Raw genomic sequence first — 17,256 nt, forward strand, 5'->3', positions numbered from 1 at the left:
TGGTTCTGGTTCTGGTTCTGGTTCTGGTTCTGGTTCTGGTTCTGGTTCTGGTTCTGGTTCTGGTTCTGGTTCTGGTTCTGGTTCTGGTTTTGGTTGCCATTCTGGACGCCATTTCCATTGCCGTCGTTGTTGACAACGCCATTCGCGGCATCCAGGGCCTTTGCTGCATTATCGTTGGGCTGAGCGTCACCGGCACCGCAGCCGCCATCACGCTCCAATGCCACTTTAGGGCCGGCACATTTGTTCGAGTTGAATCCACAGCAGCCGGAAGCACATTCGGCATCCGACGCGCATTCCTGGGTGATGAATTTAGTGCCCTGAGCAGCTGCGAAGAGAGAGACTAGTTCTGTAAGTACTATATCTAATTTGATAGGACGCTTTTCTCTTACGGTTGAGGAGAAGGACGATCTTGAAGATAGGGGCCATTTTGATTGATAAGTTTAAAGGATAGTGGCAAATGAATATGTAGTAGTAATAAGAATAAGAATGTAAGGACCGGCCGGCTTCACCTGGAAGTGTCTGGTAATGAGAGTTTGTTGTTTGGATTGAACTTGAGTGATGATGATGAACAAATGGGGGTCCTAAGGCTTGCCTTATAACTCATTGATCAGGACGTGCATTATGATCGTTAATCCATAACTGATACCTGAGCCGTACAGCAGCGAAACGACGAGTAAGCCTTAGTACTCAGATTCCTGGTACAGAATATGCATGTATGAGGGTGGCGAAGTCGTTCGATGTTGCAGACTGGTGGAAGAGTAGCATCGAAGAGTGCCCCAACCCGCGCGTAACGCATCATAGCTACTGTGCATTGATTGGTCGAGTCGACCATCAATTGCGAATCAGAATGGGAAAGTTACGGTGTTCCCTGGAGTCTGAAAACAGATTGGCTTATGATAGTGGATAAGGGATAGAACATTATGCAGAACTTGCTACCTTTTCTGGACGAAGTCGACGGCGATGTTTGCGTGGGGTTCAAGGGTCAAGGTAGCGCTCCCGCAGGCTCTCGACCAATGGGCGTTGGGCGCTCTGCCATTCACCTCAGACTTTCTTCCCCAATCCTGAATACGGACATTGGCTGCCTCAAAGCAGGTAGAGTTTCTATCGCGTCTGAGGAGTTGTTCCTTTCCGCGGGGCGAGTCACGTGTTTCCTCACAGTAAGACTTTCTGAGGGGCGGTGTTCTTGGAAAATCTAACAGTCCCGGTTTCAGCCATCGGATGCGCTGCTCTCCATGTCGGAACTCTGTATCACCCTTGCTTATAGGGGAAGCCGAGCGTCACCTGTTTGGTTTCCACTGTGCACTTGGAGTAACATCTTTTCCTTACCATTACGACCGGACATTGCGATAGAATATAATGACTGATATTTCGAGGAAGCATCAAGGTTGGCATTTTTGTAACCTAGGCTGGGTCGTAGTATTCTAATTGCTCTTCTGCTCCGTTCGGCGGGCTTTCAGAGCAGATTCAAGATACGAATTTATTGACCGTCGAAAGCATACCCCGGGAAGACCTTTCCGAATACACGATTCAGCATTGTTGAGCAAACATTGATCCTCGAACTGACTCATGCTACAAGGTGGGATCATTTGCTGATCGATGATGGACCAACCACAAAGCCTAGGGATGAAAACGAGCGGCTTCTGCACCATACACTGTAACGAAAATTACCCCAGATCGTTTGTGCTAGGGTTTCAAACAGCACTACCATAGGATTCTCTTCGCAAACTGGTCGTTGCGGTCTCGTAGTACGAGTTTGGGATGTCTCTATGCCTAAGAGATAGAGAATGGCATTATAGGGCAATCCCATGGAAGTGCAATTGCTCTTGCGAGGGATCAATCTGATGTAGACAGACTGGCCCGTCTCCTCTTTTCATCGCTTCTTCTTCCACAGTTCAAGATGAACTTGTGCGTGTTGTCTGTCTCTGTCAGTACGCAGATGTAATAATCCTTTGTTGTATCGACACACCAATATTGATAATCGTCATGAAGGGTCGATCAAGAAACACAAGAACAGTCCTCACGAGGTGCCTGATGATCAACTGTTTTGGGTCGATCACTGCAATTTCAATCAAACACACGAAACACTCATAAGCTACCTGAATATTGATAGAGACGATCGTTATATTCATGGTTGTATTATTTCTCTCATCGTCATAGTCCACCTCCCCAGCCACCCGCAGCTTCTGGACATCGGTATTTATAATCTATTTCAAGAGAAGGGACACTCGACAAATGCCTTGATAAATGGTTTTCCGTCGGTCGACTTCACACATGATCCAACTGGCGCGGGGTATGGAGTACCCAAGCAATCCTCGTCCGTATACAACGTCGCTAGTTTATGTTCATTGATGCACTTGAAGAGGGTCGGAGTGTCGACGAAATTGTCAAAGGAACTTACCCGTACAGCCGGGATATTGAGACGTCACGCGGTAACTGAATATATCCGGGGTATTGTTGTTTCGATCAAGCAGTTGACAAACGCCCCCTCGACCGAAGATCGGATCCAGCCAGACTAGAGTATCTTCAGCGCAGTCTGCCCCAGAGTAGATCTCTGCCACTGTGTTGTAGAAGCCAGGATCGTCTGGTCGTTGCGCTCGGACTAACGAAAAGGCTGGAAGGGCCGAGAGGAATAAATTGGAGAACCGCATGATGAGATCGAGGACTTCAGGTCAAGTGAATAAGGTTATTCGATAGAAATTCAGTTCTTGAATGATATGAATTAGATGCAGCTCTCACGACTTTTTATAGCTGTATCTATCCAACGTAATCAACAACCACCTGCCAAGATAGGTACATGTAAATGCGCTGTCAACCAGGGCCGGATGCTCCCGACTTGAGAAAGCTTCATCAATTGCTTGGTATCAACGTTATATGCAGATATCGTTGCATTTACATACTGATACGAAGCATCAATGTTAGCTTACCTGCAGGTGTCCAATCATTTTGTTCATAGCAATGGGGAACACCCCAACAGATGTAGCATCGGCAACGTACTCTACGCAGAAAGATCTAAGCGAGTAAGTATTGACTGGGTTGATGAGGTTGCTCTTATCGCATATGCACGAGATCTTCCTTATCACATTTTCCGAGAAAGGAAAGACAATTGACGTATTTAACTCAATCTGACAGACCTGAGTTACGACAATCGGATTCGGAAGTCGGTTAAGAACCGTGTGCTCGGCACGGGAACATGCATGCATTCTGCAGACTCGTAATCCTGTGTTACTCGGTTACAGAGTTCGAGCACATTTACTTCAATTAACTGCCTGTTGTATAGTCTTCAGAATGGGTAGCCACACGAATAAATAGGAGAAAAAGCGACGGGGGCGTACCTGTCATCACCACTTTCAACGTGGAGTTAAAGCCTTGATGGCATCTCAAACTAGAAGTCTCTAGCGCTCACTGCATATATGTTTCTCTGATGAATAGGCTAACCGTATTGAGAGCAATGAGTGAATGTGTGAGGAAGGTGAAGGTACAATCACCATTTGGGTAACCCACGAGAAGACGCTTAAATTAATCTGTGCGAACCACAAACCGTGATCTTCTAGCGTGTCATCAATTACCAACAGCTGTATAACAACGTGAAATTCTAGAAGTTTGAATTCGACCCTCGTAGATCGATCAGGACAGGCACCGCATCCAGAGATTCATTACCTGGAGTGCAAGTGTACAACGCATTGTGAAGTCGAAATTTTGCTACCTGATATAGTTGCAGCCTTACTGGCCTAGTTATACACAACTGGAATTGCGTCCATGAACCGCCAATTCCTTTGATTGGTCTCATGTTCCCTGATATGTTACTCACAGATTGAATCTATTCGAGATCCTACCTAGGTTACCTAGGTAATTTGAATACAGAGTAACGCTCACGAAACACTGCAATTTACTTCCCGAGTATCCGTCGGTTTAGTAGTTTATCATCTGGCGAAGTGTCATTGTTCAACATCCTCAGATCACTCGAAATAAGAAGCTTGTTGGCTGGTGGTGATATATTTGTCATTGGATAGGCAAGAGTGAATCTGCCACGATGATGTCTGTGCCGTGAATGATGTATGTGCGTCTCGTAGCCCAATCGATCCACGTTCATAATTTGACTTTCACTCACTCCAGTGAGCTTTGGGAACATCAGAGACAAGTGAAGTGGAAAGAGGGCAGTACCAAATCTCTGCTTGACCCGTGCTTTTCAACTGCTTGTGTCTCTCGCGTCCCTTCTACTTAAGTACATTAATCTCCGTCTCCACTCTCTCCTCTTCAACCTCACCCCCCTCTTTCCCCTTCCTTTGTCTCTTTCCTTCCTACAACCTTACTCTCGCTTCTGCCCATCGGCGTTCCCCGTTGCATGACGTCTGCAATGCGGTTCTCCGCCTTCCTACTTCACCTCCTCGGGGTAACTTGCGTTGCGTCGCAAGACCTCCGGGGATCAGAGTATTCGATCGAAAATCGTCCTTTGCCATTACTTGAGATCGCCGAAGCCTATATTGGTCAACAAAATGTCACCGGTGCTACATCCCACGGGCTTGTTGACACTCAATGTGGCGTTGGAAGGCCCTGTGCCGACGGATCTTGTTGTAACTCAAATGGCTTGTGTGGATACAAAGATAGTCACTGCAAACCCGCACCGCCAGCTACGTGCGTATCAGTAAGTCAAGGCAAGATCACATTATGATGAAGCACTAACATGAAACAGAACTGTGCTGCAAAAGCGCCCTGTGGAATTGACTCCAAAGACGGCAAGGCCACTTGCCCTCTCAATGGATGCTGCTCTTCTTGGGGTTCATGCGGCTTTACTGACACCTTCTGTACAACTGGACCAGGTGATACTTGTCAAAAGAACTTTGGCACGTGTGGTATTCCCGCGAAACCTTCTTGCGGACAAATTGCCAACTCAGCTACCAATGGTCGTCATATCGGGTATTACCAAGGCTGGAATGTTCGAACTCGAGACTGCGATAAAGTGTGGCCGAGCCAACTTTCAACCTCTGGCTTGACTCACCTAGTATATGCCTACGCTTCGATTGATGACCAGACCTTCCAGATCAAGCCGGATCACCCAGCAGATGCCGATTTGTACCACCAATTCACTGCACTCAAGACCGACCGACTGAAGACATGGATCGCAGTGGGAGGATGGACATTCTCAGACCCAACATCTCCGACCTACCACACGTGGTCAAAGCTGGCTAGCACTGCGCTATATCGAAAGGCTTTCGTCACTTCGGTTGTAGAGTTCATGACCAAGTATGGGTTCCAAGGCCTTGATGTTGCGTGGGAATTTCCAGCAAACCCCGATCGAGGCGGCAACGATAATGATACACAGAACATGATTGCCTTGATGAAGGACCTGAAGCAAGCGTTTGGGTCAAACTTTGGTCTTAGCACAGTTTTGCCCGCAGACTATGTCTACCTCCAGGGCGTGGATCCGCTTGCGTTGCATCCCTATGTGGACTGGTTCAACTTCCTGAGCTATGATTTCCATGGCCCGTGGGAGCTCAACTCGATGTTCATGAAAGCAAAGCTTCGACCACACACGAGTCTTCTCGAGATTGATAACAAACTCACTCCACTGTGGTTCAACAAGGTCGATGCTTCTAAGATTAATCTGGGAATTGCATACTATGGACGAGGCTTCTCTGCAGATCGGAATTGTCTCAACGTAGGGTGCGACGCCTACGGCATTGGACAACAGGGCTCCTGCACGAAACAGCCAGGTATCATGAGCAACATTGAGATCCATCGTCTTGTAGAGGAGAAGAAGCTCAAGCCTGTGCTACTTAAAGATGAAGCAGTGAAACAAATCACCTGGGATGATCAGTGGTGGAGCTATGATGACAACGAAACAGCAGCCATGAAACTGGCTTTCGCCAACACCCGATGCCTTGGTGGTGTTTTTTCGTGGGCTATGGATTATGATGCTACTCGAAGCGATTCCGGTCCTCCTGGAAGCCCGGCCCCGTCCATTGCCAGGTCATCGTCTATCGCTCCCATTCCTACTCAAATGCCAGGTTCCTTCAGCCCATCGATGTCCCAAGTGCCGTCGTCGATCCAGTCCCAGCAGCCAGCTTCTTCCGGAAGTTCTGTATCTGGCGCCCCGCCAGTGCAGCCCTCAGCTAACCCTTCATCTGCTGGTATGTCTTCATCTGCGTCTAGAAGCTCAGTAATGGGCAGTGTGTCCCCTTCCAATGGAGTCTCGACTGCGTCTTCCGGCCAGCCCGTAACAACAAGCCCTTCAGCACCTGGGAGTACTGGGCAGGCATTGCCTTCATCTGCGTCATCTGCTCAACCAGTGACACCAAGTTCTTCGACTCCTGGAAGTACTGGACAGACATCGTCCTCGTCGATTATCTCATCGCAGACAACTGTCATCTTCATTCCTCCATGGTGGCCCACATCTTTCCCAAAGCCCACGACACCTGTATCATTTCCCCCGGATTGGAGCACAAAGCAGCCAGTATCAGGGTCGATCAATTGGCCTTCCGGAATTCCATCGCCTAGTAGTCTGCCTGCAGACTGGACTCTCGTGCCGCCTCCTGCATTGCCGAGCCTACAGTCGTCAAGCACGCCTCTAATGACCACTTTCTCTACTGCATCGTCTGTCAACTTTTCAACCTCGACAGTTTCGACTATTGTGGGCTCCTCTCCAGCTCTAGGCTCATCAAGCATGGCTCCTTCAGCGCCAGGTTCATCAAGTATGGCTTCTATTCCTTCCATTCCTTCAGCATCGGGATCATCAAGCGTGGCTGCTATCCCCTCAGCATCGACTTCGTCAAGCGTGGCTACTATCCCTTCAGCACCAGGTTCGTCAAGCATGGGTGTTCCTTCGACTTCATCTGCGCTCCCAATCGTTAGCAGTTTGTCAACCTTTATTACATCAAGTATTGCGTCAATCCCTCCACCCATGTCAACTACTTCAGCTATTAGCAGCTTACCATCACCAATTTCCTCAAGCATGCCTTCTAACACCCCAGGCCTCACGACTTCTTTACCTGCAACGAGCATGCCGACAGAGTTGCCGATTGTTTCTAGCATTCCCAGTATTCCTCCAGGATTTTCAATGTCGTCTTCTACCAGCAATGTTCCTATACCGACAGCCCAATTTGAGGAGTTCTATGATTCTGAGGTCTGGGAGACTGATAAGCCAGAGCTTTTCTGTGAACCCCCTTGGTACATAATTCATCTATTACCACTTTGACTGAATTCATGCGCTAATAATTCCCAGTGTTATAGTGCCACCTCCATTCATCTTGCCAGTCAAGACCACGATTACGTGGCCGCCCCTTGTGACGACACTTGTTTCGGTAGAAGGAGGCAGCACCCGTACCTATACTGAAGATGGAACAGTCAAGTGCGCTGTTGACGGAGGAGCGTTCAAGATGGTGACAACCACTTTCAGCGTGGCCCCATTTACCACTGATGCCATCGAATTCCAAGAGGTCGTCGTAGGAACAGCAGATCCCAAGACAATGACTTTCCGACCTGTCCCAAGTGTTGCACCCCCACCCTTCCCAGTGAACCTGCCCAATGGCTTGATCACAGCTCCTCCGAGTCGGTATATCGAAAACGCCGCGCCAACCCCCAAGTCCATTATGTGCCCAGGCGGTGATAAACAAGTCACTATAGCACCAATGCCAACTGTGCCCATACGATTGCCAACTGAGGGCCCTCTCCCTCTGCCAAACAAGCCATGCTCGGACCGTTGTCCCAATCACTACCCGGAGACCGCAACCGTGCGTCAGGGCAAAAATAGTAAGAAGTGCAAGAGCAATTGTGGCAAAAGCCGATCGAAGCGATGCTCCTTATTTGGATGTATCCGTTTTAACGTTGATATCGAATTTCCTGGGTGGCCGAAGTTTTCAGGACCAGAGTTTCCGGAGTGTGGTGTATTTGCATGCAACGGTGGCTGTTCGCTTGGAGGCTGTGGAGGGTTGTGCTCACCACTTCGCTGCCATGGTGTTCTGGGAGGCAAATGCCCCCTCTGCTCTCCTTGTTCACTCTTGCAGTGTGGTGGGCCCGGATGCCTAAATGGTGGATGCGAACCCAAAGACCCAAATTACCCTACCAATCCGGACCCTGAGGAGCCAAAGAAGAAGTGTCAAGGCAAGGACCTTGTCACAGTCACTAATAGCCTCGCATCTTGTACTCGGTCCAATTCCACCTCTTCTAGCTGTACTACTAGGCCTTGGTCTACACGTACTGGATGTAACATCGCCGCCGTCACTTCAACGACATGGAGGGGTTGTGAGAGGGATGACCAATCCACATTGACCAACATTTTTGTGTCATGCACGCAATTCAATCCTTCATCTTCCTCATGTACCACAAAGGCGGCAGGAACCATCACCGGCTGTGATATCACAGCCACGGCAACAACTACCAGCAATGGGCCTGCATGTACAAGGGGAACTCTGTCACTGGATGACGATCAAGGTGACGATGCAGGCAATCCACCGAGGGACTCTCCGCACTCCACGAGCTTGAAGCCTACGAGTACACCAGCTTCATCTGCACCAAAGTCAACATCGACTCCTCAAGCAACGTCTACGCCGAAACAAACACCGACATCTTTGCCTCCTCCACCTCGTCCTCCAGTCACCAATGGCTGGCGAATCAGGCTTTATCAATATATCGAAGGCAAGAACTCTGGCTTGTGGTGGACCTTGTTAGACAGCAACGGTGATGATGCCGGCTCTGGTCAAGGCAGTCCGATCACGTCAAGCAAACGGCAGGGAAGTGGCGCACTGCCACACGAAGTGACCGTGGAAGTACGCAATGAGCTTGATCACAAGAACGTTGATATCAAGTTCACCTACACCAAAGAGTACAACCGTAAGTGCAAAATCACTTGGAGCACGGGAACAGGCAGGTCACGGCCAGCAAACCCGAATCCTAAACCGTGTGACGGTGGCCCAGATCCTAGGAGCATTGGATGCGATGATGTGCGCCGGATTGAATGGATGCGCAAAGGGGGTGGAATCGAACGTCACTTTGAGTGCTTTTTCCGTTCGTAGGTCTGGTTAGGGTACGAACATCATCCTTGCCTTCTCGGAACAGCTTCAGTGACGGACAGAAATTGCGCCAATAGGGCATTAGATGTAACTCTTCTAAATGACCAAATTCCTTAGATATATTAAAAATGCGGAACAAAAATTGACTCATAACTAATCGGCGCCCATCAACGATTATGTTTCCTCCGTGCTCTTTCATCTCTCACCTCTCGTGTTCACAATTGGTGACCTTATCACTTAACACATGAATGATTGTCAATATTAGACGCTAAGATGATGAAAGATCATCAGCCATTGAGGTGCCGCTCACTCTTTGTAAAATTCTTGTAGCTTTAATCACGATATGGGTCTAGAAGTGCAGACAGAACAACATCCACTCCAGATAAAAGCCAAAAACAGGCAGAACGCTACATGATGCTAATGACACAGGGATAGTACAACACAAGTTTTCGATGCTTTGAGAGCGTGAAACCATAAAATCTAATCGGAACAGAGACGTTGCCCTTAGATCCTACCGCGCATAACCCTGCTCTTGGAGCCACTGGAACCAAGCTTTGCAACGAGGCCGTCACCGACCGTGGCGAGCGACTCCTCGAACTCGGCAGTGCTCGACGCCTTCCACTTGGTGTCGCTGTCAGGCAGGGCCTCGTCACCAGGGAAGGCGAGGTAGAGAACATCGTGGTCGCCGTGGCCCTTGTTGCCGGAGAGATCTTCGTTGGGGAAGCAAAGGTCGCCGACAGCCATGGAGGTCTCGCCGACGAGCTTTCCACCGTTCACATCACCCCAGACGCCGTAGAAGAGCTGGCCTCCGCAGACGATGGCGACGACGGACAAAGGCTTGATGCCGAGACTCTGGGGGTCGAACTTCTCGCCACCGTCGCCCTCTTCGACCGAGTTGTCGTTGCCGAGAACAATGTAGGAGTGGATGTTGGCGTCCAAGTCCGGAATACCGAATTCCTTGACCGTGTCCCTGAAGGCAGTCTGGCCTTGTCCTATTGTTTTGGTTAGTCGAGCGTGCGGTGGAGTGATTGTAAGTTTTAGATGTATGTACATACCAGTGGGATCGTTACCGCACTTTCCTCCACTGTTGTTGGCACCATCGCAGTCGATGTCGAGGTCGGCGTAGCCATTCTTGTTGTCCTTGAGGTAGAGGGCCTTGGAGGCAGGGTCCTCGCAGTACTGAGTGTCCGTCTGGCCCTCTGCGGAGTCGTATTCGATGGATTTGGGGTTCGGGCATTTGCCGTTGATGTTGGCATCGTAGAAAGCCTTCAAGTTGGCGGGAAGCTCGCGGGCGCTGACGGCGGCAGCCAAGAGCAAAGCGATGGAAGCGGTAGCACGCATGTTGATTGTTTAATGAGAGTGAATAGGAAATGTGAAAAAAGTGAGTGTGATCTGGAATGAATGTGTAGAAGAAAGAATGAAGAAGCTGTTGATGCTGTGATGCTGATTGAAGACCGGTCTTGCGGTCGTTTAAGTATAATTTCGACATTCGCAGAGGTGTCTACAATGTTGTATCATGGTTTCCCCAAAGTACGGTACACGGAGACTATCTTCTTCCTAAAACAGAAATAGACCCCATTCTCGACGTGAGGCCATTGTGAGCATTACACAAGTGCTACGGTCAATGGCCACCGGGGTGTGTGGCCTGGGGCTTCCATCACCAATCTCCATGAACAATTCAGGGCAGCTGGCTGCCGCACATGGTTTCGATATGGCTTGTGGACACTGTGATACCGTACTTGCTGCCTTTGATTTGTCTACGAGGTCCGCATTTGTTTCATGACATGGCATTGTACAAGCTTCCCTTGCCAGAGGCTTTAAGGAGTCTGTGCAGTATTTGGCGACATTTGACCATTCACAGTTGAAATCTATTGTCCTTTGAAACACCCGGCCAGAACGGAAGCATATTTTGATCAGCGCTGGAACACCAGCATTGGGAAAAGCTTGCTGCTGAATGATAGACTCGATATTTTTGAAGCTGTATTATTAAATGTCCGTATGATCTATACATACACATTCCTCGGGAATTTACATCCAAGCCCCAAGAGAGACTCTTTCGCTGATGGAATGTCCTGCTTACCTATGCACACGATTAGCTTCCGAGGTGTAATTGTAAGCTAAGCCCTCTTTGGCTCTTCAATGCATTCCACCCAGAGCTTTAAACGCATTGCAGTGACGGAGATTCCATGTTAGTAAAGAGGCTCGCAAAGTTCGGAGCCTCACCCAAAATTTCATTCGGTCACTGCACGTCAGCTACTTCAAACGTCAATGAAGTCTAGAATTTGTGACATCATTCGATTTCACAGAAGCCAAGGTGCCATAGCTCTGCTCCTGTCACATTTTTTTCTGCTGACGCTACTTGAAATTCCACATGGCACGATGCCTCAAACCTGGGTACCGTATGAAAGTATACCTAGACAAAAAGGAACACGGATAGTTTTAAGTGGCATGAAGACACCTATGTGCAGTATGTGCAGTTGCATTCAACTGAGGGTAGACCCTTTGCTGTCTATCTCTCAAATTCTCATATATTGTGAGGTGAGCCTCTAATGAACAATAAAAGCATACTCTGTACTTAATGTATGTATATTCCTCACGATCTGCGTGAACATAGCTCTCTCTGGTAATTCAATGTTTATAATTAGAGTAGCGACCATTTCGGAATCTTGCCGACGCCCACCAGTAATCTGTGAAACCAGCAATCTGTGAATACTCTCACCCAATCCTTCATGCCGGATGCACCGTCCGACCTAGCTCGGGGGGCTAACTTTGCTCCGGATTGCTGAAGCCGAGCACCATGAAACTCGAACCACATGTCCGTAGACTTTGCACCCAATTGCGGGGTGAATGAATGTATGCGCAACCGTTGCGCTTTGCTCAAGTAAGCATTCATTCAGCATCATGTTGCTTGTTGCTGATGGCATGACTGTGTTCCGTGTGGCCCCAATTCCGCGCATCTGAGTTCGTGTCGCTACGGGGGTCCTGTAGACGATCGATTCCAATACTTCGACCATGGACCACCTTTCCACTCAACTCTCTGATCGCGCGCTCTGCTTCTTTCTCGCCCTTCACTTGCAATCGCATTCGCAGAGGCATGTGGAACTTCTTGAAGTCGGGAATCCGGAATTCTTCCACCTGAAAATTGGTGAAGACTTCCGCAACGTCGGTTTGGGTGATGTCCGATGAGTAGTTGTTTAGCTCAATCGCGACCCATCCATCTTTATTGCCTTTTTCCAGGTGGATGGAAGATACCCGAGGTGGCAAAGGTAACTCCTTCTGGAGTGATTTATTTACAGGCGATAGGGATGACATGATTGGAAAAGGCGGCGATTCTCTCTGCTGCCGGGTGTCGCTTGATGGTTCGTTTAATGGTTCGTCATCGGATTTGTGAAGTAATGGAGAGAAGCGCAAGAACGGTCTTGATAACCGTTTCTTCGAGAAGCGACGTCGCGGCGGCCTTGTTTTTGTCGCTACATTCATTGGATGTGGTGGAGTGATTCGATCAATTGCTTCCACCGTCCCTTCACACTGATCATATACGGAGGGTGCAAGACAGTCGAGGATGTACCTGGTTCGTTTGCTGTCGTCTCACTGCATCTCAAACTCCACCTTCCCCCACCCTTAATCTCGCACAGACTCTACCAACATCTGGAATAGTAGATTGATAACAGGTGAGTATTTACACTAATTTACAGCCATCGTTATGTCTGATGGGGCGTCTTATCGATTGTCTTGTATCATCTGGTCCTCCATGTCGAAGCCCTGTGTATCTTGTAGTCTTTGCTTTGTATGGACTTCCAGATACCCCAGAAGCCACCGAGTGGCCATATGTCCCGAATTCGTAACAACCAATTATTCTTCACAAGCTCCTTGTGCTTCGCAATATCGACGTGTACCTTTTCGTATACGTCTGGGAAGGTTTCCGCTCGATACTTTGTTCGTAATTTTTCGTGCCATTCCCGATCGAATTGCGACCAGAACTCTCCCTTGGTGTAGTACGTGTGCGCGTAGAGCCACTTCATCCCGCCAAATTCACCCAACTTCTTTTCTAATTGGCGGTTTTTATCAAGAAACTCGTCTCTATTTGCAGGACCAAAACCCCAGAGACCAATGTTGAGCATCTGGTCGTCTGCAAGCTTACCCTTGGTATGAGGGTGCATGGTTGGTTGGGGGCTCTGTTTCAGAGGGCACAGCCATAATGGCCAGATACCAAAGGTCTTGTCAGTGTAATCAATGAACTTCTCAGCGTTTGGATACGGCAATGCCATATCTTGAACCACGTATCGAGTAGCTTCTCCACTGGCGTGAAGGGCACGATACAACATTCGTGTATGGCAAAAGTCGTCAAGGAACCAGCGAGTAAACTTATTGAAGGGGAATTTCATCCAAGTAAATGCAGAACGGCCGACCCAAAAGCCACCGCGATCGTATCTGAACATATACTCGGCCAAGGGAATATAGTCGACGATTGGTGTGGAAGCGTTTCGTGTCCTGGCTTCCACATGCAGATAGAACCAAGGGTCCCAGGGATTGCTGAATGTTTGCGGTTTCACACCAGATGGAAGCTCGTCCACCATTTCGCCGGTAATGATAGCACCGTGATCCTTTGAAAAGAGAATGCCATCTACGTAATGATTTGCTTCCTCTTCTGTCTGTGCTCTGGCTTCTCTGACGGCCGCGCCAACACTAGTGGTGGGATGGTATGTTGTCTTGACATACTTTTGCGCCTTGATCAATTGCAATTCCACGAGTGTGGTCACACCCAGCGTTCCGACTGCGCCGGCAGCTCCCCGAAACAGATCTGCATTTTGCTGATCTGACGCTGTCACCACTTGGCCATCTGCCAGTACCATCTCGACGGAATTGATCGTCCGGTCGAAGAATCCAAATTTGAAGGAGCTACTTTCGCCAGCCGTACCTGCATACCCGCCACCAACCGTGATCCCTGGGAATTCCATCACGACAGGAGGCACCAAACCGTGCGGCAGAGTGGCCTCTACGAGGCGATCCATAGGCACATTTGGCTCGACCAATGCAGTCTGTGACTTGGTGTCCACCTTGAGGACATTTCGAAGCTCGCTGATGTCGACCACGCGTTTCTTTACATCTGGTCTCGTGCTGTTGGTCGAGCCATGTGATATTCGAAAAGGCTCCTTTCTCGTGAAATAGTCCTTGACCGTACCCGCCACGCGAGCCACAACACGCCTGTGTCCCTCCATTGCAAGGCGCCGAAACGAACAGAAATGGATAACGAAACGAAGGATTGGTCAATGTCTGTTAATTAGTTCATCATATGCGGATGCATGAGATTCACAACAACAAACGAGGGTTGTCGACTTTTCTCCCGTTTGATCCACTAGGCTTGTTCTAGATTAGGGCAGATCGTTTGAGTGAGCGGGCCATGTCGCAGGTCTCTGGCGACCCTTTAATCTTCCATAGACATGTTACCCCAGACCCAAAGTGCTGGAAGGCGATTGTCGCCTCGCCTGCTAACATTGCTTGCGCAATTGGGCTGCAATGATCTGACGGGAGGGTGGACTTAGTGGAGTGACTACCTCGTATGTACAATGTTTCTTGATTCAACTAGAATTAGATTTTGTTACCCCCTGGTTGAGGGCCAACGCCATCACCCTCCACACGCTTTTCACCACCCTTCAATTCCCAGCCCCTCTGCCTGTATCGCGCAGGCCATATGCCACATCTTCCGGGAGCCAGGATGCCTCGCGGATCAAGGGCATCTTTTAGCGTGTTATTGAACCTGGTATGGGGTGATCAGCAACTTCTACCAGTATCATGACCTATCCGAGGAAGGGCCTACTTCATCAATGCACCATCGTTCCAGTTATATGTCCCCGCAACCTGATCCATGAGCGCGAGATGGGTACGATACTCTCCATATCCCAGCCGGGCCGCGTCGTCGATCATGTCACTTTTAGATTTGTTAGTTAATTGCATCCGAAGAGGGCTTACGCAGCCTGTCGTATTCTCACCGTAGACATTTCTCTGCCTTTTGTTTCATATCGGCGTCCTGGGCATCGAAGACAATCTCAACAATAATATGCATTTCCCTCAGACCAACACAGAATGCAGGCATCAGGTCAATGCCCGCTTCAGCATGTCGCTGCTTCGCAAGTGCGAACAACCTTTCAGCATCGATTCCCCGAATCGGACTGACAGGCGAAAACGCAATATGACCTCCATTTGGCATCCAATTTACCCATCTCAACTCCTCAAGATCCGGCGTTCCTGATGCAATCCTGTCACGACTCCAGAAGTACTCGCCTGCAGGCAATGTCTTAGAGTCGATCTTCCTACAGCCAGGAATTTTATGGAACTCGGCATCGACAATATCGAGTTTGAATTTGCGAATGTTGGCTGGACCGTACGACATTCCGTAGTAGACCCATGCGTGATCTCCAGTCTTGGTCTTCTTGAGTTCCTCGCGGTATATGCTTTCTGGCATTTGACCTTTGCCTTTGAAGTACTTCGCGCGTGGGAAACCTTGTATGGAGAGTGTCTGCAAACCGTGACGTAGTTGCGCAACGTTCTCGAGTATATTTGCAATGCGTAGGGGACGGATGATCTCCATCAATGGTGCGAGGTCCGATTCGTTTTGGAATGTATACATCTGCATTGCAATGTGTAAGTGCATGCATTCACAGTCAAGTAGACATGGCTTACAAAAGACTCAAAACCTCCGGGGTTGGGCATTAAAGCCATGCCCATCTTTGTCACAATTCCATAGTTTGACTGTGAGAAGATACCACTACATGACCAAGTTAATAGTTGCAGAAAATTTCGAGGTCAAAATTCTCACTCGCTGTACGGGCCGAAGCCGTAAGGGAAGCATTGCCAGGTGTTACTCCCCTCCAAACCTCCCATACCCGTTCGTACAACCTAGAATACACATCAGCAAACCTCACGACACTGCTCTCAATTAATGAATATTACCTCTCCTTTTGGCAACACAACTTCCAATCCAGAATGTACGGCCCAATGGTCACCATATGGCGTGTACCCCACGCCTCTATCCAATGTATTCCCCAACACACTCCCTCCCCCTAGATCCGGCGTATCAATCCACATCTTGTCACCCAAGCCTCTCTTTTGTAATTCTTCATACAGCGCATAGAATGTCACTCCAGGCTCCACAAGGCAAGTATAATCCTCCGCATTGATATCCAATATCTTATTCATTCGCCGTCCGAGGTCAATCGTCACCGATCCTCGTACCCGTGGCGCCGAGCCTCCATACCCCAGATTGCGACCGATCGATATCGGGAAAATCGGTATGAGATGCTTGTTCGCCCACCGCACGATGATCTGCACTTCTTGGACCGACCCAGGGTAGACTACCGCAGACGCGATGAATTCTTCAACGTCGAATAGCGGCATCATGTCATGTGTGTTTGGGTGTTCCATGTACCAGCCATTGTTCACTTCTTTATCGTTCAATTCGACATTTTCGGCTCCAATGGCAGTTCGTAGCTCGTCAATCGCGGATAGGAATGCTTTCTCGGAGATGCCTTGGGGAATTGGGAGCCCACGCTTCAGGGGAATCTTGTCAGACACCGTCTTGCCATCGTAGACCGCTGCTTTGGCAGAGGTGGCTTTGTGTAAGAGGGATTCTGGTATTCCGGAGTGGACTTTGCCCAGGGTCGGTGTTTCGGGAAGAGTTGAAGGCGCCATTGAGGGTTAGAAGCTGCTGGGGATTGTTGTCGATTTATACTAAAGTCTGTCTCAATTCTGCCTATTGAACAAAAATACAATTTTCCGATGTACACGAATCTTTGGCACTGTTGTTTTCGTATAGCGTTGAATTGGTTGTCTTACGCTTTGGAGATGCCAAACTCAACAGCAACTGCCCAAACTCTATCTCACAAAGGGTTTTGATACCGGACTGCCATTTATCATGAGTCTCCCCATTGCCCCACACACATCCGGCCGGTTGGCTCCAGGTGTTTCAACAAGACTTACTTCTGATGGTCCCCAAGTTGCAAGATGTGCGGGGTAAGCTTCCCCAGAATCTCCATCCTGGCGTTTGTGGGGCACCTGTGATGTGAGGACCCTGAGAGTCGATTGGGGATGTGACAATCCCTGACATGTACAACTTGTGTGAATACTAGAAGTATTATGGTAGGATTTTACGTTACCTGGTTTACTTCTTTTTCGTTAGTCATACTACAGATGAATCATAGCTCTTTCAATTGCATGATCCAATTTTACGAAGTGGACCTCCATACAATTGAAG

The 17,256-nt window shown here is 48.9% G+C and overlaps 6 protein-coding genes across 6 annotated transcripts in view; 1 reads left to right on the plus strand and 5 right to left on the minus strand.

Annotated features, from left to right (window-relative positions):
• Nucleotides 1–677, minus strand: part of BU24DRAFT_220705 (uncharacterized protein) — a 1,327-nt gene extending 650 nt beyond the window's left edge. Inside the window, exons 1-2 of the mRNA XM_033522047.1 lie at nucleotides 390–677; nucleotides 66–340 (exon numbers count right to left, since the gene is read on the minus strand). Of these exons, the coding sequence (XP_033383085.1) occupies nucleotides 66–340; nucleotides 390–426 (312 nt within the window). The 5' untranslated portion in view covers nucleotides 427–677. The remainder of the gene's footprint in view (nucleotides 1–65; nucleotides 341–389) is intronic.
• Nucleotides 678–4,681: 4,004 nt separating this feature from the next.
• BU24DRAFT_482313 (glycoside hydrolase family 18 protein) lies at nucleotides 4,682–5,917 on the plus strand (the record flags this gene model as incomplete). Its single annotated transcript, XM_033533233.1, has 1 exon — nucleotides 4,682–5,917. A coding segment is annotated over one exon (1,236 nt), but the record flags the coding sequence as incomplete, so codon positions are not given.
• A 3,637-nt stretch (nucleotides 5,918–9,554) lies between these two features.
• Nucleotides 9,555–10,292, minus strand: BU24DRAFT_317557 (glycoside hydrolase family 75 protein; the record flags this gene model as incomplete). Its single annotated transcript, XM_033522894.1, has 2 exons — nucleotides 9,555–9,997; nucleotides 10,061–10,292. Coding segments are annotated over 2 exons (675 nt in total), but the record flags the coding sequence as incomplete, so codon positions are not given.
• A 1,602-nt stretch (nucleotides 10,293–11,894) lies between these two features.
• On the minus strand, nucleotides 11,895–12,317 carry BU24DRAFT_463511 (uncharacterized protein; the record flags this gene model as incomplete). The annotated part of the gene is made up of 1 exon (XM_033532131.1): nucleotides 11,895–12,317. One exon carries the CDS (start codon nucleotides 12,315–12,317, stop codon nucleotides 11,895–11,897), a length of 423 nt encoding a protein of 140 aa, XP_033383088.1.
• Nucleotides 12,318–12,578: 261 nt separating this feature from the next.
• On the minus strand, nucleotides 12,579–14,294 carry BU24DRAFT_423652 (24-dehydrocholesterol reductase-like protein precursor). The gene has a single exon (XM_033528308.1). It carries the CDS (start codon nucleotides 14,222–14,224, stop codon nucleotides 12,743–12,745), a length of 1,482 nt encoding a protein of 493 aa, XP_033383089.1. The 5' UTR covers nucleotides 14,225–14,294; the 3' UTR covers nucleotides 12,579–12,742.
• A 175-nt stretch (nucleotides 14,295–14,469) lies between these two features.
• On the minus strand, nucleotides 14,470–16,694 carry BU24DRAFT_371498 (vanillyl alcohol oxidase; the record flags this gene model as incomplete). The annotated part of the gene is made up of 6 exons (XM_033524467.1): nucleotides 14,470–14,763; nucleotides 14,824–14,934; nucleotides 14,996–15,633; nucleotides 15,687–15,771; nucleotides 15,823–15,902; nucleotides 15,957–16,694. The coding sequence occupies 6 exons, from the start codon at nucleotides 16,692–16,694 to the stop codon at nucleotides 14,595–14,597; spliced, it is 1,821 nt and encodes a 606-aa protein (XP_033383090.1). The 3' UTR covers nucleotides 14,470–14,594.
• Between the last annotated feature and the right edge of the window lie 562 nt (nucleotides 16,695–17,256).

Source organism: Aaosphaeria arxii (assembly GCF_010015735.1).
Source record: "Aaosphaeria arxii CBS 175.79 unplaced genomic scaffold BU24scaffold_5, whole genome shotgun sequence".
In the NCBI taxonomy this organism is placed as follows: Eukaryota; Fungi; Ascomycota; class Dothideomycetes; order Pleosporales; genus Aaosphaeria; species Aaosphaeria arxii.

What these genes read in the sequence shown, in the direction of transcription:
- BU24DRAFT_423652 (XM_033528308.1), bottom strand. Translation starts at nt 14,224, where the DNA reads ATGGAGGGACACAGGCGTGTTGTGGCTCGCGTGGCGGGTACGGTCAAG.